Source organism: Oculina patagonica, chromosome 13, assembly GCF_052425735.1.
Source record: "Oculina patagonica isolate OP01 chromosome 13, crgOcupat, whole genome shotgun sequence".
Lineage (NCBI taxonomy): Eukaryota > Metazoa > Cnidaria > Anthozoa > Scleractinia > Oculinidae > Oculina > Oculina patagonica.
This window is the reverse complement of record NC_135770.1, coordinates 36578395-36603545: the sequence shown is the minus strand read 5'-3', so window position 1 is coordinate 36603545 and position 25151 is coordinate 36578395. Positions and strand designations below refer to the sequence as shown.

At 39.2% G+C, this 25151-nt stretch overlaps 4 protein-coding genes across 5 annotated transcripts; 3 read left to right on the top strand and 1 right to left on the bottom strand.

Moving 5' to 3' along the window:
• The first annotated feature begins 19 nt into the window (after positions 1 to 19).
• Positions 20 to 6792, top strand: LOC144635845 (transmembrane protein 26-like). Its single transcript, XM_078494967.1, has 5 exons — positions 20 to 323; positions 2257 to 2407; positions 3806 to 3971; positions 4580 to 4737; positions 5448 to 6792. The coding sequence occupies exons 1-5, from the start codon at positions 133 to 135 to the stop codon at positions 5991 to 5993; spliced, it is 1212 nt and encodes a 403-aa protein (XP_078351093.1). The 5' UTR covers positions 20 to 132; the 3' UTR covers positions 5994 to 6792.
• Positions 6793 to 8724: 1932 nt separating this feature from the next.
• Positions 8725 to 10594, top strand: LOC144635823 (potassium voltage-gated channel subfamily A member 1-like). The gene has a single exon (XM_078494941.1). It carries the CDS (start codon positions 8866 to 8868, stop codon positions 10186 to 10188), a length of 1323 nt encoding a protein of 440 aa, XP_078351067.1. The 5' UTR covers positions 8725 to 8865; the 3' UTR covers positions 10189 to 10594.
• Positions 10595 to 11957: 1363 nt separating this feature from the next.
• LOC144635846 (uncharacterized) lies at positions 11958 to 17786 on the top strand. 2 transcript variants are annotated; one of them, XM_078494968.1, is made up of 4 exons: positions 11958 to 12115; positions 14186 to 14553; positions 15044 to 15142; positions 16367 to 17786. In XM_078494968.1, the coding sequence occupies exons 1-4, from the start codon at positions 12037 to 12039 to the stop codon at positions 16544 to 16546; spliced, it is 726 nt and encodes a 241-aa protein (XP_078351094.1). In that variant the 5' UTR covers positions 11958 to 12036; the 3' UTR covers positions 16547 to 17786. The 2 variants fall into 2 exon arrangements, with proteins under 2 accessions (XP_078351094.1, XP_078351095.1); XM_078494969.1 differs by having other exon boundaries at positions 16218 to 16512.
• Positions 17787 to 19213: 1427 nt separating this feature from the next.
• On the bottom strand, positions 19214 to 25133 carry LOC144635784 (N-acetylglucosamine-1-phosphotransferase subunits alpha/beta-like). The gene is made up of 3 exons (XM_078494884.1): positions 22578 to 25133; positions 21406 to 22126; positions 19214 to 20670 (listed from the first exon to the last, which is right to left on the bottom strand). The coding sequence occupies exons 1-3, from the start codon at positions 25050 to 25052 to the stop codon at positions 19967 to 19969; spliced, it is 3900 nt and encodes a 1299-aa protein (XP_078351010.1). The 5' UTR covers positions 25053 to 25133; the 3' UTR covers positions 19214 to 19966.
• Positions 25134 to 25151: the final 18 nt, after the last annotated feature.

The window sequence follows — 25151 nt, the reverse complement described above, 5'->3', positions numbered from 1 at the left end:
AACACCTCTCAAGTGTCGAAACCATGGTGTTGCAAACAACAACATGTAAATCACGCGAGATCACTCACGCATCGCCGCATACCGAAGGATCGCGTTTCTAAGGAAGTCATCTTGTCTGATCTCGGTTTCGCCATGGTTTTCTTTACGTTCTTTAGCGGGATTTTTACCCGGGTTATGTTCTTGGTTCATGGAGGTGTTAGCGTGTATCTTGTGGTGCAAAGCGAGCACAATCCGACCTATTGGTGGCTGTGTACTGGCCTGTTCTTTCTACTCATTGAATCGTTTTACACAATCGTCATAAGGAAAGGGAAAGAGTATAAATAGTAAGTATATGTCTGCTACTGTTGTTGTTGACGAGCTCCCTAGCTCATCGGAAAGTTTTTCTACAATTAGCAGAGGCGATGCGGTATATTTGTACTTGTTCAGAAAACAAGTCCAACTAAATCTCTAGCAAACTTGGACAGACATACCGATGTTTGCATTGACTCAATTGCAAGGGAATTTGAATATTTATTCACCCGCATGAAGCTGAATTGTCTGCCTTGATTTTCGGCGAAATTTCTTGTAACTTGTATTCCGGCTACAAGAAATCTCACTTTATTGATTTCTAGCAATCCCACCTAGAATTTACTCCATATGTTAAACTGTTTTAGCGAGATCAATTCTTAGAAAATATTAGCTTGGACGGCTTCCCGCGGATCATAAGGTCATTATCTATAACGCATTATTACACCGTGGTTGTGAAAGCGGCAAATTGAGTGTTAGGCAATAATTAGCAGTCAATCAAAACACCAGGATTCTCTTTCCTATCTTATGGGACGTTCATTTATATTGAAATTAAGTGCGTTGTTGCATTGTTGCAAGTGATTCAGAAATGTTTTTGAATTGGCTATCGAGACGCTATTTGCAGCAATTTGTAAAGTGAGCGTGAATCACGGCAAGTCAAAACTTCAAAAGTAAAACTAAATTTAACGCTTTGAAACGTTCGCCCCACTGAAAGCTGAATGTGTGCCGGTCATACGGATTCGCAAATGCACAGACTGAATCGAGAAGACAGTTATGATTAACAAGAACTATTTGTGCAATAACTTGTTTTGTGACTGAGATTAACTGCTTTCATTTGTTCAAATCGCTTTCTATGTCTTCTATTTTTCTGGCTTGAATGCAACACAATTCTGAATCGTTTCTCGCTATTTCACACTGTTGGACTGCATCGAATTGGTAGTTCTTCAATTTTTTCGAAACGAAACTATTTGAATTGGTAATACCTTGGTCATTACAGAAAATAAACATATCGTTACGTGAAGTCCTCTTAATAATATTGAAAGAAACGAGTGACACAAATATTAATGACAAGAACACAGCGTCAATATCTGAACTTAACTAATGAACATTTCTCAATGTTCGCTGATCACATTTTTGTGATTTTTAGAGCGCTGTTTCGACAATTTTAGGAACAGTTTTAATGAGTTTTCATTACGCTGTGAGACACTTTTCAGCTTTCATAACTGACTGGCGTTTTGACAAATGTAAACCTAAACATTCAGAACCCTTATCAGTTTTTTAGCGTAGTAAAAATCTAAGCCAATTAAAAACTAGAAACAAACAAATTGTAACCAGTGCCACGGACGCGAAATGTCTCATTAGCTACAGGTTTGATCTTTCACGTGACTGCATGGCTACAAAGGTAAAATCTTCGCTCAAATAGTCCAGCTCGCGCCGTCGCAGCGCCAAGTTGCGTTTTAGTTTTCCTCGAAATAAGGATGTCTGCCTTTGGAGAGGGGCCGTAAGGGGGTTTCTCGTGAAACGTGATTGTACGTTTTTATTCTCCGTGATCTGTGATTATAAGATAATATTGTCCGTGAACTGTGAATGACATGCTTGTTGTGACACGTGAAAGCAAAAAATAATGTTTTGTTATCTTAAAACTTGACTAGAATTCTGCACTTTTTCCGTGAAAACCGACCTGCCGTGCAAGGAAGATTCCTTTTGGACACAATTTGCGTGACGGCTAAATATTTAAGAACTGGTTAGTCAGTCATTTTTGCAAAATCGCCTTTGCAGGACTAAAAACACTCAATATGGAGGCTTAAGTGCACAAGACTTCCTCGTCTATGATGTTATTTACCGTGAAACGTGATTTACCATTTTTAATAGTCGTGAACTGTGCGCATGACCCCCCCTTACCGCCCCTCTTTGGACTGTGGTGTGCTACTTTGTACTAATAATTTTTCATTCGCTTGTGTCCTATTCTAGTATCTGGCCTGGCAGTCTGTTGTACATGTTAACTGTATTGCCGGCTATTTGGGTGGCTGAGTTATCTATCTTGAATGAGAAGGTCGCCTCAGGAACAGACGTATGCGAAGTAAATGCTGCAAAGAATGATTTTGCCGTCGGCGGAGGAGTGGTATGTAACATCGGCTTTCTGACCTATTACCTTATTATTTCTTGATTCAGTGTTGTTTTTCTGTAGCTTCAGTCTATAGTAAAACATCTCAATTTTTATTGGAATCCTTCCTAGCCTGCGAGCAACTTGTGAGTTGAGCGCAGGCATAACCGCCACAAGAATGTTCACACTTGTCATAACCACAAGTACAAGACGACATACGTATCAGCGCAGTGCCTTAGAGATATTCTGATGAACATAGCCCGGGGGGGGGGGGGTACTTGACCTAAGTTTAGGTATAGGGGTGCCGCTGGAGGTTTGAAACCCTGACCCTGTTTAGGACAATAAAAACTTAAAATGCCTACCCTGTGTAGGACAACACCCCCTATTCTAAGACCCTATTTAGGACAAAGGACAACATCAACAATCATTTACGCTTTATTGTGATTACGTCCCATACGCGATGTTTGAAGCATTGAAATGCAAAAACACCTATCCCACCGAATAAAATAATGCTTTTTATTGAAGCGAAAGCGAAAACAATGTAAATACAAGGACGACAGTCTTGCAGCCATACCCTGTCTAGGACAGCTTCAGGCCCTGTTTAGGACAGAGGAGCTTGAAATTATATACCCTGTTCAGGACCGGAGGAGTCAAAAACCATACCCTATCCAGCGGCACGTCCCCGTATAGGCCATATAGGGGAGTGCACCCCCCCGGGGAACATAGTCATTGCATGATAGCAGTCGACAGCCAAATCTTGTGCTTGTGCTTGTCCTTATTTCACGCCGGTTCCCACTTGTGAAATAAGCAAAACACAAGTGAAAAAAGCGTAAGTGCAAGGACAAGAAGTTCACGCTTATGCAAGCTTATGCTTGTCGACCCTTGCGCTTTTTTCATCTTGGTGCACACTAGCGCTTTCTTATCCTTATGCTTGTGCTTATCTCACAAGTCTGAACTACGGTAGGCTTCAGGGGTGGAGTCCCCCCCCCAAGAGAACTTTAGGCATTACGCATTAGCGCAGTGCTTTAGAAATTCTGATGAACATTGCATGATAGGAGTCGACAGCCAAATCTTGTGCTTGTCCTTTTTCACGCTGTTTCCCACTTGTGAAATAAGTATAACACAAGTGAAATAAGCGTAAGCGCAAGCACAAGGAAAAGGAACATGTTTCTTTTTCTTGTGCTTATGTTTTTTCTTATTTTATCTCGGTGCACATTAGCGTTTTCTTGTGCTTGTGCTTATCAAACAAGTGTGAACCAGGCCTCAGCAGTGGAGCCGCCCTAAGAAACTTTAGGGGTTTTGTCGCGCAGCGGCGTGACAAGAACAGAAACCACGCGTAAAAAATGCCTCCGGTGCCCGACTAGCAGTTCTCTGTAAACAATTTAACGTTGCACTACATTTCATCTCCTTCACTAGATACAAATCAGAACAGATTCTGGACAGCTGGCTCAGAAGTGGTCCAAGCTTGGACTTATCTTGTTGATCATTGTTGGTCGATGGCTGCTTCCTAGAGGAGAACTAACACGTGACCAGCTATCCTCCCTCCTTTTAGTTTACGTGGCGAATGCCGCTGATATCATGGGTAAGCTATAAGCAGAAACATAGGCGTCACAGCCATATAAACACAAAGCCAGAGAGTGTCTTTCTTAGAACTTGACTGTTAAGTCTTGGCGTATCTCGATATTATAACGGTATGATCAGTTCAAGCCACTACCTATTTAATCACACCATGCCTAGCCACCTACGTAGACGCGACATTCTTTGGGCTCGGGCTTCGCCCGTGATTTTTCTTGCGCCGCGCTAATCCTTGATTTTTCTTGCGCCGCGCTAGTGAACATGGGGGAAAGATTGAGTGAACACCCCTTATATCGTCAATTCTTCTTCTATGTTACTACCGTAAAATGGAAATTATTTTTGTTGGACTAAAAAAAGAGCCAAAGACTACCCTGTTTGGCTGATCAAACAACGTCTCTTGAACTAAACTTCACAATATTCCTGTTGACCAAACTTGCCTTCTTCAGGTGTTTGATGTTTATAAAATTACGGTAAAACTTTTCATAGTTTTCCTTGGGCTTATTGTCGCGGTACGGCATTGTGATACTAGATTTTTTTAGGGGACTATTTTCGTGGGAGATGACATATTTCCAGAGGGATACTTACGACACTAATTTTCTTTTAATTTGATTTCAGAGCTGTTTGAAGTGTTCGATCAAGAACCGGCATTGTGGTGCACAGAGGGAGTGGCTTTAGCAGTCCTCGCTACATACACTTGGTCGTTCTTGCAGTTTACTCTCGTATTTACTGCCACGGCAGAAACTGTCCCGGACACCAAAGAACTGCCGCCGACGGTACGTTACAAAGCCATGCAGTGAAATCTGCCTGAATGATGAGTCATTCTCTCGCGCGCTTAAATTTTATCCAATACATTTCATACTGATGACGTACCGTATTTACTCGAATAAGCGCCGTGCCCGAATAAGCGCCGCCCTCGAATAAGCACCGCATCTGGGAAAAAAAATTATTAAGCGCCGCAGTCCCGATGCGTTGCATATTTGAGAAATTCCGTTTAACTAAAAACAGCACTACAAAGCAACTCTAAAAAACTTGGACATTTCTTTCCATCAAAAGCGATGTTTTGTAGTTTAAAGTGATTGTTTTATCGCTCGCCCATGAGTCTTCTATCCAACATTTTTACAATACGAAATTCTGTAAATGTTGTCAAGGCCGCGAACTTTGCCAGGACAGCTAGCACCAGTTCTCTTTTCAGCAAGAGACGAATAATGACAATCAAAAGACGCAATTACTGCAAAATATTAGATTCTATGTGGGTCCAAATTTTAAATAAGCGCCGCCCGATAAACAGAAACAGCCAATCAGATACTAGATCGGTCTCTGTAGAGCTACGTCACCAGTATGGAATTTTTCGGGTGAATCTGTGACGTGTTTCAAGCGGGAAAGAATTGAGCGCTAGGAGAGAGATGCACGTTAATGTTCATCTCGCCTTTATTTTAGTTGGCTATGTAAGTGGCTGTTTTAATCGTTTCTGCTTTTTTTGCAGGCGCCAGCTCCCGATGAAAACAAAACAAAATCAAGTGGCGGTCAGACGAAGTTACCAAAGTACATAAAAAAACTAATAAAACAGAAGCAAAAAGACGAGCTGGCCAAAATAGAAAAGAACACAGATTTGCGCGCTGCTGTGAATCAAATGAAACAGCTCAAAGCATACAAAGACCGTGGACGACAAGCAAGATTTTCCATTCACGACACAGCGTTGGAAGTCGTACAGGTGCAAAGAGAAGTGCGACGGGAGGAGCAAATCCTTGAAAATCACATCAAACAAAAACAGAAGCTTAAACTCCACGGCGACTTGTATTCAATACTGACTTTAATGCTGATGCAGGACGGGCCGTTTTTAATCGTGCGGTTGGTTTTAATCATCGCGTACGATGTCAAAGCCATTTTGCATATTTTCTTCACCGGTAAGAACGCTATGGCGCTAGCTTTGCTTATTTACAGACTGGTGATTTTGATCATGGAATCTATAAAGGAGGATGAAGACGAAAACGAAGGGGAATTTTACGAGATGGCGAACGCGCCAGTTTAGAGCTTCATTGACTCATTTTACTGAAGAAATATCTAGGTAATGTGAATCCGTAAGCCTCACAGATAGCGTACAACAGCAGTAATCACCACTACTGTGCGTAGAAAACTGTTCAAATGTCGCTAGCTTTTGAGAGATAAAAGATCTTTTTGTGCCAGCTGCGAATTAAATACGTTGACTGAGACAATGATAAACTTGTGCTGGTTCACGGTTTTTCCCTCTAGCATTTTACGACAAGTCCAAGATTGGAATACGTTCATTCTCTAGTTAGATTGAAAGTAGAACGTACAAAGATATTTTTTTCGTATGTATGTATGTGGAGGGTCCTGAAGGCGCGCGGGGGGGGGGGTGGGGGGCTATAAATCCCATTTCCCAGCCCAAATTTTGCCCAAATCCTCTTTCCCAGCCTATTGTTTTCCCAAATAATTGCAAATCCCAGTCCCAGTTCCATTGTTTTTTGTTTGTGATTCCCAGTCCCAGTGACCCAAATCCCATTTTCTCAGTGTAAATTTGCCCAAATCCCAGTTCCCATTTTACCCCTTCAGGCCCCTCTATGTACTCTGTGTGTGTGACCACCTATCACGGATGGTACTTAAACCCTAACTTTAATCCCTAACTACTTGTAAAATAATCATAAAGTTCACAGTTTTATCAACGTTTGTCATTTCAGTTCAAAAAGTATTTATATACCTATTTTATAGATCTTAAAGAGCTTGTACCATGGAAGCAATGGACTTATGTCATTGTAAAGTTTAGAGTTTTAAAATTGTTACAACTGTAAATAAACGTATTTTATTATTTTAACCTAGTTTCTGGTCAGTGAACTCACACTTTCTCTGAGCCGAACCAGAGTTCATAGCAAGTTGCAGTTCAAAACTCAGCATACCCCAGCTAAGCCTGTGTTTTTTTTAATCGAAGAGCGAAGGTCGAAGAAAGATGCCGTTAGGAAAGGAGTTTTCAAAAAATCTGTGCATTAAAATGTCGTCATGTCAGTTTCCTTTAAGAAAAGGTCTTAATGCCGTTATCTTATACATGTTGCCTTCGAGGCGTTGTCTTCAGGCTTCGCCCAATGTCACTGTGAGCAAGAGGTTATGGGCTTATGGCAAACCTCAATCATGTTGGCGTCACTGAAAATGTCCTTGACGAGTTTTGCACGTACGTTACACATGTTGATACAACGTGAAATTGCCAAATTATGCATTCACGCCAATGAATTTTGCAATTTGTTTTTCTCGTGCAAATTAAGTATATATAAGTTTGTTTCCGTCAGTTGACCGTGTGGTCGGCGGTATACTTAGCTATAGGGTCCTACTTTAACGCTGCGTCCAACAACCTTAACGAGCAAAGTCTCGAAGCCGCACCAGTTCCAGTTAGTTTCGATTAGTTCAGCTGCACAGGCGCGGTAACAGGAGGAGATCTGGACACGAGAGAATGCTATCTCATCAGAACATGCGGTTAATAAGCGCCAAAATTACAACAATCTAGCTGTTTGGTCCCATGACCTGCGAAATGATATGCATTTAGTCTTCATTAAGTTGCAATGTAGAAAAACATTAACATTTTTCTAGGTTTTCTCGCGATCGGGCTTATGTTAGAGCAAACATTAACTAGTAGGTCGCCATGGTTTTTTTCCGACAATGGCTCCTCAAACAAACCTAGAGTTTGTGACAATTTAGCATAAAAAACATCTACACTGACGTTTTAAAACATCTGTTTACCCGAGCTCGAGTTTTATGACACGTTTAATAGCTTCTTATGTGGCGTTAATATTTAAAAAATAATCTTGAAAACTAGGACATAGGGCACAAGGAAAAAACGAAGATAAACTTAAAGTCGGTCCGCGCAATCTAGCGCAATTGACTTCACACAGTCTTAAAAAAGTATAAAACTGAATGCCCGAGAAAATACTACATTCTCGTTTGCATATTTTTTTTCCGACATCGGCTTTGCACCTGTTTCATAAATTGCAATAATGTAAAACGTTATACCCAAACCACTATTTAGAATTGCTAAATTTTTGTTCAGTTTTCTTTATATATTTTTGCAAATTTTTAAGGCTATTTCGCATTATGTTCGTGTCATCTTCAAGGCAAAATGTAAATATTCAAAAGAGTATGTAATCAAGTTTTAATATTTCACTACCCAAAGTTTAATCCTTATTTCCTTTTTTCGCTATTTATAGGAAAGTTTGCAGCTTGTATCTATGATGGAAACAGAGCGATATGGTTTTTTCTTGAAGTGTAATAAGTACACCGCGACACTAATTAAAAAAGAATATTTGTCTTGCCTCTAACGAAGAACATGCTTCTCATAAATTTAAGAGCTTGTTAAAAATTCTGTATTCAACACCTCTTTTGTTTTGATCGCGTTTCTTTTATTGTTTCTTCTTATTACAGCGTCATAACAACAAAACGCGCTAATATCTCTTTGCACCAAGAGATTATTGTTTCTAATCGCTGCACAGAGTAACAACTGTTTCCACAAAACTGCAACAATTAATCGGTCATTTTGCGTAATATTTTTTTCAACTTAAACTCGTCTGCATATCGTTTTAGCGTTATTTTCCTTGTGACATATTAATCAAGAACAACGTAGGCGACTTTGTTTTTGATTTTAAAAATGCTAAATACAAACAACAGCATAAATAATTCACAAGCATTGAAGAAATGTGGTAGAGAATTGAAATAATAATGAGAGCTGATCAGTATTGATATCTCTTAACTGAAGTCTTGATCACAGTAGGAGGCGGAGCGCGTTTAAAAGACTTCATCCCAGACGGCGTCATGTATAGTGGATTCTCACGACTCAACAGCGCTTTTTTGGTGTAAATGAACAAGAATTGAGATGTGGCTTTAGATAACTGAGTGCTTTTGACATGCTATCATATATAAACAAGCTTGCCGCTTCAACGGACTCTAGAGATATGAAATCTGCCCTGCGAGCTACGAATGAAGTGAGGTTAGGACCCAAGTTATTCACTAAAAACTATAACCGCCGCGCGAGCTGTCCCGAAGTTGGGCTCAGCTCTCTGAGAAGAACTCGACCGGAAGCCGAGAAAAGACTCCTGAACGCCCGCGTAAAAATAAACATCAGTGGGAAAATGTATGAAACTCTGTATTCGACGTTAGCGCGGTTTCCAAACACTCTCCTGGGAAGTCCCGCCAAAAGGAAGAAATACTACGATCAAGAGCGACAAGAATATTTTTTTAATCGCAATCGAAATGCGTTTGACTCGATTCTTTTTTATTATCAGTCGAACGGTCTCCTCACGCGACCGAACAACATCAGATTGCAAGAATTCTGCGATGAGCTCAAATTTTTTGAAATCGAGGAAGAAACGCTTAACGAATTCATGCGAGATGAAGGCGCCGTAGAAGATGATGACGAAGAGGCAGTTGTACTTCCTACAAATGTGGTTTTAGGTAAAATATGGCTGTGGTTCGAATATCCTAAGTACTCAAAAGTTGGCAAAGTTGTTGCGTCTTTTTCCTTCACTTTTATCGCGATTTCAATCTACGTCCTGTGTTCTGAGACAATAGATCACGATAAAACAGCCGCAGACTCCGAAGCCACGCAACACGGAAACGACGAAATTACACTCTATAACAATCTGCTGGAATCAATTTGTATCTCTTGGTTCACTTTAGAATTCCTCCTGCGACTACTGTCGTGTCCGAACAAGCTCAAATTCATGCTCGACATCCTGAACTTAATTGACCTGGCCGCTATTGTACCGTATTATATCGAACTCGCCCTGGGCGACTATAACGCTAATGAGATCGTCAACGGGTTTAGATTGCTAAGAGTCTCTAGACTGTTCAAACTAGCAAGACACCTTGATGAGCTCAAAGTTCTTGCGAAAACTGTGCGTTCAACGTGGCGAGAACTCTTCATGATTCTGTTTTTTATTGTAATAACTACCGCAATCTTTTCCGGGTGGACTTTTTACGTTGAGCACGAAGCGCAGAGTGATTCGTTTTCGAGTATTCCTGCGTCAGCTTGGTTCGTTATAGTCTCGCTAACAAATGTCGGTTATGGAGACATGGTCCCTGTCACCATAATGGGAAAGTTTTTAGGTGCACTTTGCACTTTAGCAGGTGTTTTGGTGATCGCATTACCGAGTCCTGTTATCGTCACGAAATTCCGTTTATATTACGAGAAGAAAAAGAGGAAAAAACTTGCAAATTATAAATTTTAGGTGCATACACCTCATATGTCTTAATTTCACACAGAGCTATCCCCACGGTTTATGCCTTCGCCAACAAAACGCATTTTTATCAACAGATGAACCGAATAATTACGAATAAAACGCCATATAAAGTATTGCAAAGGATTGTAATTAGACAAAGGAAAAATAATTAAAATTCTAAACTTTGAAATGTAATCCTCTACACGTACGTAATTGCATGTCTAGTTTTGGCTAGCGTGTACCATTAAGTTGGTTTGATAACAAAAAATAACGTTTGGTCATAAAAATATCGAATAAGGTTTTTTCTTCTCTGTTCCGTCATCTTTCAACAGGATAAAATTACTTATTCAGGTTGACCAGGTCGTGAGAAAATAATTATCCATCGTATTCCTTAAAATACTTCAAATAAGGTGAATAAAACACTTGCTATAATTTTATATCTATACTCTAGACCATTTCCGATCGAAGATCACATAGTTTTTGCAAAGATCAACTAAACAAACAACAACGTTACATCCAGCTCAGCGTAAGCAAAACAAATTATATGTAGATCAGTTTCCAATCGCTTCTTCTTTCTTTGACTCAAGCTTTAGTGGGCTGTTAAATTGGCTGGCCCTCCATCCAAATGATATGCAGGAACTACTAGAAATGCTTGAAATGGAAGGAGCGGGTGAAAATAAGCTAGACAGTCCAATTAAGGTAGTTGAAATTATGGAATGAATGCGATTTTAAAGTGATTTGAAAATTCTAAAAAAAAAAATGAAGACTTGTAGAAAAAAGAAAGTGCTGGATTCCTGCCGACTGAGCCCGCAATAGGTTCCTTTTAACTTCTTCCGCCCTTGTGCGCACTTAAGCTTAGACCTCCTGCGCACCGGGCACATCTGGACGTATTTACCAAAAAGCCACATTGACTGTTTCCTTGACTTATTTTATCTTTCAGCATCAAATTCATTTAGTCTTCTCTTAAGCTCTGTGTGTAGGACGAAGAGCTAGAGGTGCTATACTACAGTAATCTTGTTCCCAGATCTCGCGGGTGGGAACGAGATTAATAATACAGAATTTTTTTAAAAGAAATTCCGGACAACTTGGGTTTCATTTCCAACCAAAATTTTCGGATTTTTGGCTGAATGGTATAAAGCAAGCTTCAGTATGAGGTTGATTGACATTTCTTAATTCTTAGCCTGTGAAGAGGGTCCCAAGTGTAGGGCGAAAAAAATCGGTGAGCGGAGAGAGGCGGAGGGGGAAAAAGAAAAAAAAAGAGGCAAGCTCGTTCTCTCCTAACCTGCATCGCAGACAAACTCAGCTGCCTGTAAAATGCGGTTGAGTTCGTCTGCGACGCAGGTATTATTCGATTAAGCGCCCACCCTGAAGTTAGGAAAAGCAAGAAAAGTCAATAAGCGCGCAGCCTCGAATAAGCACCCACCCCACCCCACAAAAAAGCGAAGTGCGCAAGAGGAGTATTGAAATTGACTAAGTACTACTTAGAGACTTCCCCGAAGACCGTGTTTTCTTAGTATTTTACAGAAACTTTAAATGAAAAGTTAAAATTCTGCTTTGGTACATCTTCACGTTTTGGTATTATTTATTGTTTTGTTACAAAATAAAGTTACTATTTGCTGAAATGGTGAAAATTTAATAAGCGCCCAGGGCGCTTAATCGAATAAATACGGTACGTAGTTCTCTCCCCCCGTTTGTCATTGCGAGATCTTCCCAGGGCGCTTTCGCCCGCGCTCCAGGCTCGGCTGCTAAGAATTTCCTCCCCATCGTGCCTTGCAGTCCCTTGCAGTACAACAGTCCTCCTTGTTTGTTGTTTTATCTTCCAACTGAGGGGAGCTAATAAACTGGATTGGAGCAAAAATGCGGGGAATGAAAGCGTTCGTGTTGTTTCTGCTCTTAGTGTTTGGGTCATCTATATCCTCTGGAAGATATATAGAAGGTAAGCGAATTATCTTAGAAGAATTTAGAAACACGAGTTGCGAGAAAGTTTGTATCGTTGTCTGGCGCACGATAGTTCTCCAGAAGCTATGGACAAATATTTGCAAAAATATGCAAAGATTTCCACGTAACCAACTTCAGGATGAAACGAAACGTGAAAAGGAGACGAGGGAATCGATTCTTTTTCATTTTATTGTCAGCGAAAGTCTTCTACCAGTTTTAATTGGGAAGAGGTCACAGATTTATGTATAAATGTAGATTTTCCTTTATTACCCCCAGAGGAGTAACTGATGGAAAATGAAATTTTGAGGACGTGCAAAAAAGCAAAAGCAAAAATAAAATAAATCCCCCAAACACTATAATTTTTTATACCTTGAATATATTTCCCTCTTTCAAACATATCTATAGGTGCATTCTGTGTGCATTCCACACCAAGACAATGCTAAGGTTTTCAAAACAATGCAACGTCCTTTGCGATTCTATCCCAAAAATGATAGGTCATCTAGCCCCAGTTGTTCAAAGGGTGGTAGCCTGCAAAAAGGCATCCCAGTGAGGCATAGGGCAAAAAGAAATCAGCAAATAATGCTATCCACCTTATAAATCACTATCCAGTGGATAATTGCTGACAAAACAAACTGTGCTATGTACTGGATATATAGATTACTTCATAGAAAGTGTGACGTACGGATTTTTATTCACGAGTTGCAAAACTTTGGAAAAACGAACGAGTGAGCGAAGCGGACGAGTGAGTTTTCCAAAGTTTTGTAACGAGTGTATAAAAATCCGTACAAAGCACTTTCTATGCTGTAATTTGTTTATTATATATATATATGTATATAACGAGAATTCAACCATTCTAAACTTAATGCAATTTTTCTCGTAAGTTAATTCATAAACCTTTGACATATTAGGTCATATTACAGTTTGACCGTAGAGGGAGGAAAAGCGAAATCACTTTTAACCAAATTCTAAAAATTAGTGGCAACAAAATCTCCTGAGTAAACTTTATTCAATTAAACACATTGCGTTACTTTTTAAAAGCAAAACTTTTGGTATCGCATTGAGTAAGCGTCGCTACAAGCAAATCAACTCAACACGCAGGCGAATTCTGAACAAAATTGTAACAACACAAGGAGTCGGCTAATTAAGCAATAATTGCGACGAAAATCCACATTCAGAAATACAATCTACTTTACCATGGTGTTCCCAAGTGAGCTTGAATATTTCTTAGAAAGTCTGCGGATGCGTTGCAAGTTTGAAAGGAATTCTTGTCCGCCGGCTTCGCATCCATTTATCGACACTTCGCTTGTCTTTGCTCCGCCTTTGAAGAATGGTTTTTTTCGTTATCATCTCATTACTGTATCCTTTCGGTTTTGCTTAGCGAGTTCCTGTTTGCTTGCCTTTCCATAAAGTTCTCCAAAGACCAAGGTTTTATTTATTAAGGAACAAATCGTGCAGCCGTGTTTTCCAAGCATAAACTGCCGTCGGGAGTAAACTTGCCGCTCGCTGTTCAACCTTGTTGGAAACCATTTGAGTTCGGGCGCTCTGATTGGTTGGGTCGTTCCACTCTAGATGCTGATTAGTTATATTTTTCACATGTGAAGAAAGCTATACGCGAAGCTGATTGGACGTATCACTTTTCTCACATGTGAAAAATATCAAATATAGAAATCTATTTGCAAGGTTTATTGCCCAAAATTGTCGCTATATATGTAATAAAATGATTTATCCAATGGATAGAGTTATCCATCTTTCGTACAACCATGGCCCAAGCCTATGATTGAATGCCAGTATACCACACACTTTTGAAATTCATGCTGATTATTTAAAATCAAATATAATGGAATAACAACTTCAGACAATAATCAAAGACCTGATGATATCCCATTCGTGGACAGTGGAGAAATGCTAATCCATCGCAGGTTATCCACTTTTGCTAGGGTACCCCCACTATGAACTAGGTTCAATGTACTAACGTCACTGTTAGGTGATTTGGTGGCATGTTTTTCAATGTTCTTTTAAACATAAGTGTTTTCTGTATCTAATCACTTTTAAATAGATGTTGTTTCAGATGCCAGTGAGCGGGAGGAAGACAGGGATGAAGCTGGCACAACTGAGGATGAAAGAGAAATGGAAGATGATGAAGAAGAAGAAGAAGACCCTTATGGCGAGGAAGAGAGGGAAGACAATGATGAGCAAGAAAGAGATCCAAGGGAAGAAGTAGTCCATATTCCTGGTCAATCACCTGAGGATCGTGTTCAGGAGGACACTGAGGATGAGGAGGAGGATGACCAGAATGAGGATTTTGAAGAAGACGAACGAGAAGAAGATGATTTGCACGATGATCGAATGATGGATGGAGGTGAAGGTGGTATGTCACTGGCTGGTCAAACAGAGGAGGATGGGCCTGAAGAAACAGGTTTTGAAGGCTTTAAAAGAGTAAGTTTTATGTTGTACAAATTAAAATAATTATCGTTATCATATTTCAAAAGTGAAGACTGCCCTGGGTAAACAAAGTTTGAGAGTTGCTTGTCTGAATGGCAGATGGAATGTGTTGTTCCAGAAAATTTCCATACCCTCCCTCTGGAAATTCCAGTTAAGCCACTTCCTTTCTTTTAAAAGTTTTGGCTTTTGAGGACCCCCCCCCCCCCCGAATTTCCAATGACCTTCCATGGGGTGGGAATGGATATTTTCTGGAACTGCACAATTCAATTTTTTGAAGCCCTGAGGAGCAGCTCAGAATTTTTGTCATTTACCAAGGTGATTGCAAACGGCACAACATATATGTTATGCTGGATAGCTGTGAAGACTCAACTGAATTTCTGCAGAACAGTCAGTTTGGTTGTGTAGTGGTTACACTTCGCTCTAAAATTAATTTCTTTGTAGTTTATTTCCAATCTTCATAGTAAATCTTTTCCTCTCTCTCCAGAAAGTAGAGGAAATCAACAAAGCAAATGAGGATATGCAAGCAGAGATAAACAAATTGAAAATAGAATTTGATAAAGCTCTATCTTCAGACAGCAACAATGTAAGTAGTCAACAAACAAGCAGTAATCAAACCTCTCTAACAGGGACACTAAGGGATGGAATGAAACGTAGCAAAAATCTGACCCCAATAAAATTATTGACAAAAATATTTATACCAGAATGCCTAATTTCCCTTTGTCAACGCACAAATTTTACATATACTGGTCTCTATAAAGTTACATGTATTCAGGGATCTCAAAATGTGTTGAAGTAGGTGTCTTGTTTGTCGCAAGCTGATTGCTATGACCAGAGTAACCAGCGACATATGATCAAGTGGCTGGCGGAACTCCGTTCGCAAGCTTGTTTTAAAAACCATGATGTATTATGGTAAACTGTACTACTTGGGGCTTCTGTCCATATGTTTATAGAAACAATACAACAATACATTTTTAAAATATAAAAATGTTTAAAATATAAAAATGTTTAAAACAGATCTAAAAATATAAAACGATACTCTAAATTTTCGATCGCCTTCTGCGGTCTTCTTCAGAGAATGATGGATTTTTGCAAGGTTCGCAGAATTCTAATAAGCTACATCGACGTTATTGTTCGTCGTCCCCCTGGGAGCAACTAGCGATGCGTAAACCCTTGGGAAGGGTGCTCTTTCGTTAACAGCTAAACAACATATTAAGGGTCCACAAAATACAATATTTATTCCCTTGTTCACCTGCACATCGAGGGCATGTACATAAACCCAAAACGATGAAACAATGAAACCACCAAAATGAAACAAAACGAAACTTTACCATTAAATAAAAACTAACTGAAAGCAAACCTGAGTGAAAGCTAACCGCAAGCAAACTGGAGTGAATGCTAACCATTTCATTCTGTTTCAGTGGTTTCGTTTCGTTTCATTTCAGGTTTTAGTATATGCCCACAGTAAAAAAGAACCTATCTAGGAGAAATTTCAATTTTTGTTTGGTGATCTCTTTCTTAATTCTCACAACTGTTTCACATGATGATGCATTGATATTGTGAGAAGAAATTTAATGCTGATCACTCATATGTGCTCCTTTGTACAGTTATTTTGCTATTTCAGTATAGTGTTAACTTTAAGCAATGTTTATTCATTGCAGGATGAGGTGAGATCAGTGCCGGTACGTTATCGTGGGACATTAATTGATCCAAAGAATGTTCATATCTGATTTTTGATCAGAAATAAATGCTTTGATATACACATTGCATATATTGACTCTGCTAGTTTTCCTCTCATTGGTGTACATAGGGTGTGTCTGATACCTCAGTAGAAAGCAAGTCTGCAATTCAACCTGATACAAGTGAAGATACTGCTGGGGATCTTAAGCGTGCTGGAGTTCAACACAGGATGTACAGTGAGGATGATCTGGTCCGACAGTATTCAGAAATTGGAGAAGATGCTAACATAGCCCCAGATGATGATTATTAATATGGGAAAAGGGTGTAAGAAACTTGTGTATAGAACACTAATCATTTTTCTGAGGAAACAAAAAACTAAACTTAATTTTGATTTCTAGGAATTCCAAATTAGATTTTCAACTTCCTATTGTTTTTTTTTTCAAATGGAGATAAAACATTAAAGTTTAGATTTAGTTTTCCATTTTCCTCAGAAATGAGAGCGAACACTGGATACCAGTATTTTTCTTTTGTTTTCATGTAAAATTAAATCTCACATTTTGTGGACTGTAAAGGGAACTTAAAAATTCTTTTTTTCAACATTGACCATTATTTCTTTTCATATATTTATTATAATGTTACCGGTACTTTATGTAATGGGTCAGAACCTGGGTTATGCTAAAACAATAAGACTGCTTACAAGCTTGTAATGTAATAATTGGTAAATGGTTAATATATATTTGTATTTAATGAGACCCAGCCAATATTTTCTTTGGATTCCTTTCTAAAAGGTCAAACATGTTAGTACCAGCCTGGAATTTCTGTTTCAATGCTAGTTTAGTTCACTTTTTTTGTACATGTATCTAGGGTACTAGTTAGTTGTCAAAGTTTTTTTCTTGTGTATTACTTTTACAATGTAGCAAATATTTAAATATTGTAGTCAGCTTAAAAAAAATTGTAGTTAGGCAGTCAAATCATACTGTAAATGTATAAATAAACTAATTCATCATCCATTCATATATGGGCGTTGTGACAATCTGGCCCTGGTTGTTCAAAAGCTGGATAACGCTATCCACCAGATAAATTGCTATCCAGTGGATAGCATAGTATGTGTTGCTAACACTTCTCCGCTGGATAGTGATTTATCCGATGAATAGCATTATCCAGCTTTCGAACAACCAAGGCCTGTTGAATAAAAATGTGGGAGAGTGTCTTAGGCTATGTTTACATGGGACCGGTTCCAAACCGATCCGGTCCGATTTTCGGACCAGATAGGCCTTCTGTTTACAAGGGACCGTTCTGGAACCGGTCCAGAACGGATCCAAAACTGGACTGGCTATTTTGCAGGTCCAGTTATGGATCCGTTCCAGCCCAGTTCCAGAACAGTCCCATGTAAACACCTGGATCGGTTCCAAATGGTTCCATGTAAACAGAAGGCGATCGGGTCCAGTCCAGTTCCGGTCTGGTCCCGTGTAAATGTCTGTCTGTAGTTCATTTATGAGTGGTGTTATGTACAAAATACAGTTTCAATAAAATTTGCATCTGTTTGTGTATTTGTTGTTTCTCTTCTGCTCTGTTTCAGTGATCAGTAAAGCAGTTGTGGGTGGGGGGGGGGGGGACAGGAAGGCAAAAATTCTATGAGAGACATGGGGAGAGAGGGTGAGAAGTGGGATTCCCAAGGTGGAGGGAACCGGGAGAGATTGGGGAAAAAATTTTCCAACATTGTGGGAAACATCGTGGAAAATGTTGCGACGGAAAGAGCACAATTAAAAAGATGGAACAACTAAGGGAGGGGGGTAGAAACCAAGAGTAAAAGGTACGGGAAGCAGGAACTTTAGCCCCCCTCCCTGTCCCAAAACAGTATAGCAGTATAGCAAGGGTGTATAGCAGGGTGGCAGTATAGCATCATAAGTCCACAATGGTAGATGTATGCAATTCAACCTGAAAAATTCTACATTAATGGCACAGCTCTACAAACAACTGCATGAGTTGGCTCCATGACCATATAGACATATAGTAACATGAATAGTAGTGTAGCAGCTCTCATAAGGGATGGACCATTGATTTTTTAGGGGGTTGGGCAATTTCCAAAAAATATATATTGATTTCCGCACAGAAAAAATGGCTGAAAAAATGTAGTGCAAGGGGAGCTATGAGATAAAAAAAAAAAGAAAAATCTTTAAAAAAATTCTTGCACAACCTGAAGGTGAAAAAAAAATTGCCCAGAAAAATTGCTCCCCCCCACCCTTAGTGGTTTTGGGGGTGGGGGTATTGTTCCTGTTGTCTGTTCCATTGTTCACTCAAAGGGTAGCAAGCCATATATGTGAGAGCTGCTAAGGTCTACCCTTGTAGGCCCGCAATGCATAAAGAGAGAATATTGACCATGATAGGACGGCAATGCGTGCAGAGAGATAGCAATTTCTCAATGTGAGATGTGCGAGATTCAACTTGAAAAAGTCCACACTGATGATATAGCTGTACGTAGATCTGTAAAGTGACTCTGATTGATTGTTACTGGTGCAGAAAAATTCAAATTTGAACAAAAACCAATCAGTCATACATGTACAGTAACACAAATATCCTCAGAATGGAATTTTTCACCCAGGAAAGACTGCATGAAATACAAGAAGGTTTTCTTTCAGTTGTTTATTGGTTTATTTTCTTTATTGAGCAAATTAGGCAAAATGTATGTAAACAATAAAGTTAGGGAAGCTCATCATATTTGGTGCACCAAGAAAATTTTCTTGTCTGAATAAATTCAGGATAAATAATTACACCTGTCCAACATTTGGCTAAACTAAAATTTTGTTATTGATCTTGCTATAAATAATTTTGAGCAAAACTGCAGATGATTAATTCCTTCTTCTGCTAGCACAAAATCTGACACAAAAATGTTGTTATAATAAAATTATTTTGTAAAAAAAATGATCAAGAACAACAGAAGCTGTCACTAGCAAACTGCAGAAATTTTAGTTTGTTCCATGTATTTTTAAAAAATGTAGTAGCACAACTTAATAAGATTTCGACTGGAACTTTCACCTATTAATTTTTATACCAGTTCTAAGGTGCCACTCATGTCTCTTTATTCAGAAAACCTAGTGCATGCCCATTCAAATAAAAGCAATTCAACAGCACTTTCATGTAGTACTGTTTTAACATGTATATTTTTCACATACTGGAAACATTTATTGAACTTGGCATGCTGAACAAGGTGGGAAACCAGAACATGCAATTCACATGTTATTTGAAAAATTACTTAAAGGACCCTCCTCAACAAATGTATGCTTTATTTTCTGAGCAGCTATTGGCAGCCATTTTCGGTACACCTGGAAATGGTTCCTTGCAAAAGTGACATTTACAGATGCTATGTTAACATTTTAGCTTTTCTTACTCCTTCATGTTGTCTGATGAATGATAGAGTTCCCTAAATGATACATGTAACAACATAAACAGCTACAATGCAAACTGCCTGAGATGGACCCTTTACTATATAATTACATATAATTAAATAACAATATATTTAAAAGCTATTCTCACTGCACATGGGGCTTCCACATGCTTGTACAATGACCATTTTGAAATACATGTATGCTGAATATTAGCTGTCGGCAAGTATGGGGTGCAGCACTGCAAATTATGTCCACATGTCCAACAGATATATGTACAACAACATAAGTAAGATTGTAATTTAAAATGGGAGCCCCATGTGTATTTTGCAAAAATTTCATATATCCTAAACAGTCATAAGACGTGAAGTAGGAGAGGAACTGTTCCTTTGAAATAAAGAAAAAAGTCTTCTCAAAGGACACAATAGTTGGGCTAAGTAAAACAAAACACCTGGAAAAATGGAAAAAAATGCAACTAAAACTAAAATCACTAAGAAAATGTTTGTCCAAAATTTGATGATCTCTTTTTCTTTCATAAATTCGTTCAGTTCACTCACATAAAGAAATCTGTTTCTGTATTCGCGAGGCAGTTCAAACTGAGAAGGAATAGGGAATAAAGACTCGTAAAAATCCACCAGCAGGGCTTTGATGAGTTCTGCATCCTTCTTGCTGTGGTCGATGTTATCATTCAAGCAGACAAACTTTTTCTTCTTTCCTCTGATAGCATCTAACTGCTGCAGTACAGCCGATGCATTATCGCGAATCATGTGAAATGCGACATCTTCATCTCCAAGAGTTTCGTACTTGTACTTTGTAGCATCCTTGAAAGAATCATTCAACAGTTTTAACAAAGGATCGCATCTCTGAAGGAACTCTAATGTAACCTGCGGCAGTACTGGGTGGTGGCTAGGATCAGTTGCATTCGTTTCAGGCATGGTTCTGTTGTCGCACTTCAACAGGGTTTGCTCAAGAGAATTCAGGTCATTTAAGTCCAGTGGCAATGTGTATAGCCGTGTTGCCAAGGTGCGCAGCTCTCTGTCTGACAGTATTCCTGAAAATAAAATAAAATATTTTTTGTACTACATTCCTTGTAAAAGTTAGAATGGTTTTTCAGTGCTGATTATTTTCTTTTAACCATCCTTTCCCCAAGCAATGTTGGCATTTCAACGTATATTTAACAATTATCCTGCGAAATCGCGCGGAATATCGCCTGATACTTAGCCGACGAGGCCGTAGGCCGAGTTGGCTAAAATCAGACGATATTCCGCAAGATTGAGCAGGATAATTGTTTTATTATTCAACAAATTGTCAACGAAACACATTTTGCAGGTAGAAAAACTGTAATTATAAAGCGCTTTACAAGATTTCGGACGAATCTTCGCAACCTACATATATCGCAGGATATCTGTTATGTACGCCAGATGACAGATAACGTTAACATTTTGACCATATATGGGCAGCGCGCGCATGTGTTGAATAATAAGTCATAATATCGATGTATGGGACAGTCAATTCTCAACACCCAAAAAAAAAAAATTTTTTGTTTGGGGGAAGAGAGGCTAGTGGTCAATTTCCCTAGAATTGTGCTAAGAGTCCAAACACTTATGACCCGCATTGAAGTAACATACAATGTAGTACCAGCTAGTTTTTAAAAGTACCAGCTATATTTAAAAGGAGATGAGACGTGGAAAAGATTCCCAGCCCTACTGTTAACATAGCAATTCATTAGTTTTGGTAAAACTTCAATCAAATATTGCCCCCCCCCCTACTAGAAACTCATCCAAACCTGAATGATCAGCATCCAGTTCAGTAAAGAACTCTGTAACATTTGCAAATTTCTTCTGTCCAACCACAAAGTAGTTGTAAGAGAATGCAAACTGCATGTCGTCTGAGCTTCGAAGCTTGTGTGAAGATGTTTTGTCAAATTCTTCTGGTAAAAGGGCTTGTAACTCTTCCATAATCTTCACATCAATCATATGCGGCATATGGGCAGGAACTTTTCTTCCCATGTACCCAAACTTGCGGTTATAAATCCTATGAACATGAAGCAATGAATCTGCGAAAGTGTCCATCAATTTTCTACCAGGTAAATGATAATTTGTGAACTCCTGTGAACGTTTCCATTGCTCATAAATTTTTTGAAGCTGATCAAAAGTTCGACGTCTTTCCCAAGGAAGAAAACTTGCTGTGTTTTGCATTATTTGAGGTGAAGAGTGACCATAGCGATCTTCCCATTGCCTGTTACTCTCGGCCTGGTCATTTTCATAGGACAACTGTTTTTGTTTAGTATTTGCAATCCAGTCGGCTAAAAAGAGGTCATCTTCTGAGGGTTTCTGCTCTACATTGTCATTGTGATTCTGATCTTCCTGCATGCCTATTTTGTCAAATACCGATGCTATTTCTGACATCTCTAATGACAACAGTTTCCTTTGGCTCACATGTGATTCTGCTTTGTGATTTCCCACATGTTCAGAAGTCTTATCTGCTTCTCTTTTATTCCCTTTTTCCTGCAAAACAAAGAGGAAAAAAACACTGTAGCTACATAATGTACATGATAGCATTCTTTCCATGAAAAAAAAAAAACCAACACAAAAAACCACTTGCTTTCTATTATATCCCTAGCTGATATATGATTTGAAATAAGCCCCATCACTTTTAACCCCCCTCCACCCCCGTCTGAAGGTCTAAAATAAGAAATAAGCCCCTGGGGGCTTACATTTAAATTTTCACCATCTTCACCATCATCATCATCATATCATCATATTTATTAGCCACTTCAAAAATTTAGCATTAAGGGTAGGGCGAGGAGACCTCCAAAGTAAGAGCTTTTACCACAGCTGCTTGGAATGTCACAGTAACTATTGTACTAGCCAAGGATACTTAAATTTGTTTAGGAGAATCTCCTTTGTTCTGTTCATTGGAAACTAATTAATACACTTAATGATTTGCACTACTAACCTGTTTTTGCAACTTTGTGGGAACTGTAACCTGTACTTCTGTTTCAGGTAACGGTGATGTTAACATGGCAACTTGCATACGAGCTGGTTCAGTTGCAACTATCGTAAGAAAGTCACGCAAAATCTTGGCCTTCTTTCTAGCATAGCCTTTTTCTGTCAAGTCACCATCCTTGTAACTTTTCTCTACATTTGCCAGTGCATTTTGAACGTGTTCTGGTAAAACTGTGTCATTTGAAATCCAAGGTATATCATATTCTTGGTTTGTTAAGGGTAGCCATGTTGGAGGATGGACAGACTCATTAGCAACTACCCAGTAATTAAAGGATTGGTTGGCATTCTGAATTCTGATTGGGTAAATAGTCCGTGGAAGTTTTGGTTCATTCACTGATTGTGTAACAGGCACTTGTGATGTTGTCGACTTGATGGGTTTTGGAGTTGTGAGAGGAACTGTCTTGATCTCTTTTGCTGGTGTTGTATCTATTGTCGCATTAAATTTGATGACCGCTTTATTTGTCTCATTCTTGTCCCTAAATCCTTCAATCTTGAAGTTAACACCTGCAGAAGTACAGTTTGCTCGTAGAGTCAGAGTAAAAACTTTGTATTTTTGGGCCACTGTAGCAGATCGCACACATTGGGTTTCAGAATACTCCCCAGAAGTTACCTTCCCTTCACCAAACACTTTTGAAATGTTGAAATACAACACTGATATACCTCGAGGGATATTAACTGTCTGTGTTTTTTCATCAACGTCTATATGATGCAACTCACCAAACTGCGCAACTCCGCAGTCACCTGCATCAAAGCCACACTGCGCAACATTGCAAGTTACATCGCAGTAACGATCTCCTACCCAGGTATCTGCGCAACCTGGGGAACAATAATGAATGCGAAAACTAGAGTGCTGCTGACTCTGCCAACCTTGATAATTAAACTGTGTCTTGCGCTTAACACCAAGACAGTCTCCGCCGTCCCAGTCGCACTCTGAAACATTGCAAGCTTTGTCACAATACTTGTCATTTACCCAAGAGGAAGGACAGCCCTCGTTACAGTTCGGCACTGGCCATGTTAAATATATTTTCTGTCCATTTGCATGGGTATAGAAGTCGTCAGGCCACACATCATCAGCAAACATGACATCATCATTAAGGTATACAAACTTTGGCGACAACCCAGGGATTCGATGAAGATGTGACTCTATAGCCGGAGAACTAAACGTCGGAAGGTGGCTTTTGTTAAGAAAAAGGTCTTCGTGTGTAATTATTTGAAGTCGAGGATTGTCTAAATTAAGCCAAGATGGTATTTGGCCATTTGTAACAATAAAAATGTTTCTAACCCATGGTGCATGTTTTTCAACTGAACGGAGAGAGTATTTTAGCTCCTCATTGTCTGCAAATCGGCTCGCAGAGATATCAGCGTCTTCTTTTGTGTCATCTGTGCTATGGCTTGCGAAGAATGAAGCCCAAATCAACAGGGCTGGAGCTAACTTTAGAGTTTTTCCATTAACAGACAAACTTGATTTAAGAGCAGAAGATGCTGAAGTCTTATCTGAGAAGTATGCTATACCAATTAGTTTATCAGCATGGAAAATCACATTATCAAGTTTATCTCCAAATTGGTCTTTTAATTCTTTCTTGACCTTTTCCACTTCATTTGCCCCTTTTAAGTTCATGATCATTACTTCGGTGTCGCTTCTCACTGCTGTAGGTCTAGTTGCATCACTCGTAAAATAACCTTCCTTGCTTCGAAAGCTCTTATCTTGCCATCTGATTTTAACTTTCAGAGCTTCGTTAGTCTCACTTTTGCCGGGAAATTGAATTACACTCACGTGTTCTTTAGTTGCACCCGGTGTGGTTAAATTAAAATACCTAGTAGCTTTAGCAAACGATGAATCGATCCCACGTACTTGAGAAAGCTGTAAATCTCCTGGGAAACCGTTTTCTACAATAACACTAAAAGCGGGAACACAATTTTCAAACGGGCATCGAGAATCTTCTAATTTCTCGTCCGCTTTCCCAACTGCTCCTTTCGCTTTCTTTTCCTTCTTGGAGTTCAAAGCTCTCTGCGAAATTATCCTAGCAATTTCTTCGTCTGTAGCGTTTGTTTCGCTTCTCAACTTTGCTATTTCTTTCAATGTGGTTCTATTTTGTTCAAGTTCCATTTCCAGTTTGAGTTTCTCCAAGTCTGCAAGCAACTTTGGATCGCTTCCGTTTACCCATGTGTAAACAATGTCAATCGGTAACGGAAGACAAAGCCTGTTCTGATATGAATTGCCAAGAATGTTATCATGATAGGCATTAAACCTGACAGCATACTTTTGCATGCTCCATTCAAGAACAACTTCTCCAAACTGGAAAGCTGAGATTAATGTGAGCAACAGACCACCAATGCACAGCCATATCCCGTACCGCGATGACAAACACGTGTATGTCTGCCTCTGGAGAAGCTTCCAAAGCGTCTGGCATAACGCTCGTTTCATTTTAAGAGCTTTGTAGAAGTTTGTGAAACAATAAAAGTTCTAAAATTCGGATCGGACCGGCTTTCCGCCATGTTCACCTGTCATATGATTACCAGGGGA

Coding starts and splice junctions, on each gene's coding strand:
- LOC144635846 (XM_078494968.1), top strand. CDS start 12,037: ATGCGGGGAATGAAAGCGTTCGTGTTGTTTCTGCTCTTAGTGTTTGGG. Junction 14,554..15,043: donor GTTTTGAAGGCTTTAAAAGA/GTAAGTTTTATG, acceptor CTCTCTCTCCAG/AAAGTAGAGGAAATCAACAA. Junction 15,143..16,366: donor TATCTTCAGACAGCAACAAT/GTAAGTAGTCAA, acceptor TGGTGTACATAG/GGTGTGTCTGATACCTCAGT.
- LOC144635823 (XM_078494941.1), top strand. CDS start 8,866: ATGCTATCATATATAAACAAGCTTGCCGCTTCAACGGACTCTAGAGAT.
- LOC144635784 (XM_078494884.1), bottom strand. CDS start 25,052: ATGAAACGAGCGTTATGCCAGACGCTTTGGAAGCTTCTCCAGAGGCAG. Junction 22,127..22,577: donor CCACAAAGTTGCAAAAACAG/GTTAGTAGTGCA, acceptor TTTGTTTTGCAG/GAAAAAGGGAATAAAAGAGA. Junction 20,671..21,405: donor ACTGGATGCTGATCATTCAG/GTTTGGATGAGT, acceptor TTTTATTTTCAG/GAATACTGTCAGACAGAGAG.
- LOC144635845 (XM_078494967.1), top strand. CDS start 133: ATGGTTTTCTTTACGTTCTTTAGCGGGATTTTTACCCGGGTTATGTTC. Junction 2,408..3,805: donor TTGCCGTCGGCGGAGGAGTG/GTATGTAACATC, acceptor CTCCTTCACTAG/ATACAAATCAGAACAGATTC. Junction 3,972..4,579: donor GAATGCCGCTGATATCATGG/GTAAGCTATAAG, acceptor ATTTGATTTCAG/AGCTGTTTGAAGTGTTCGAT.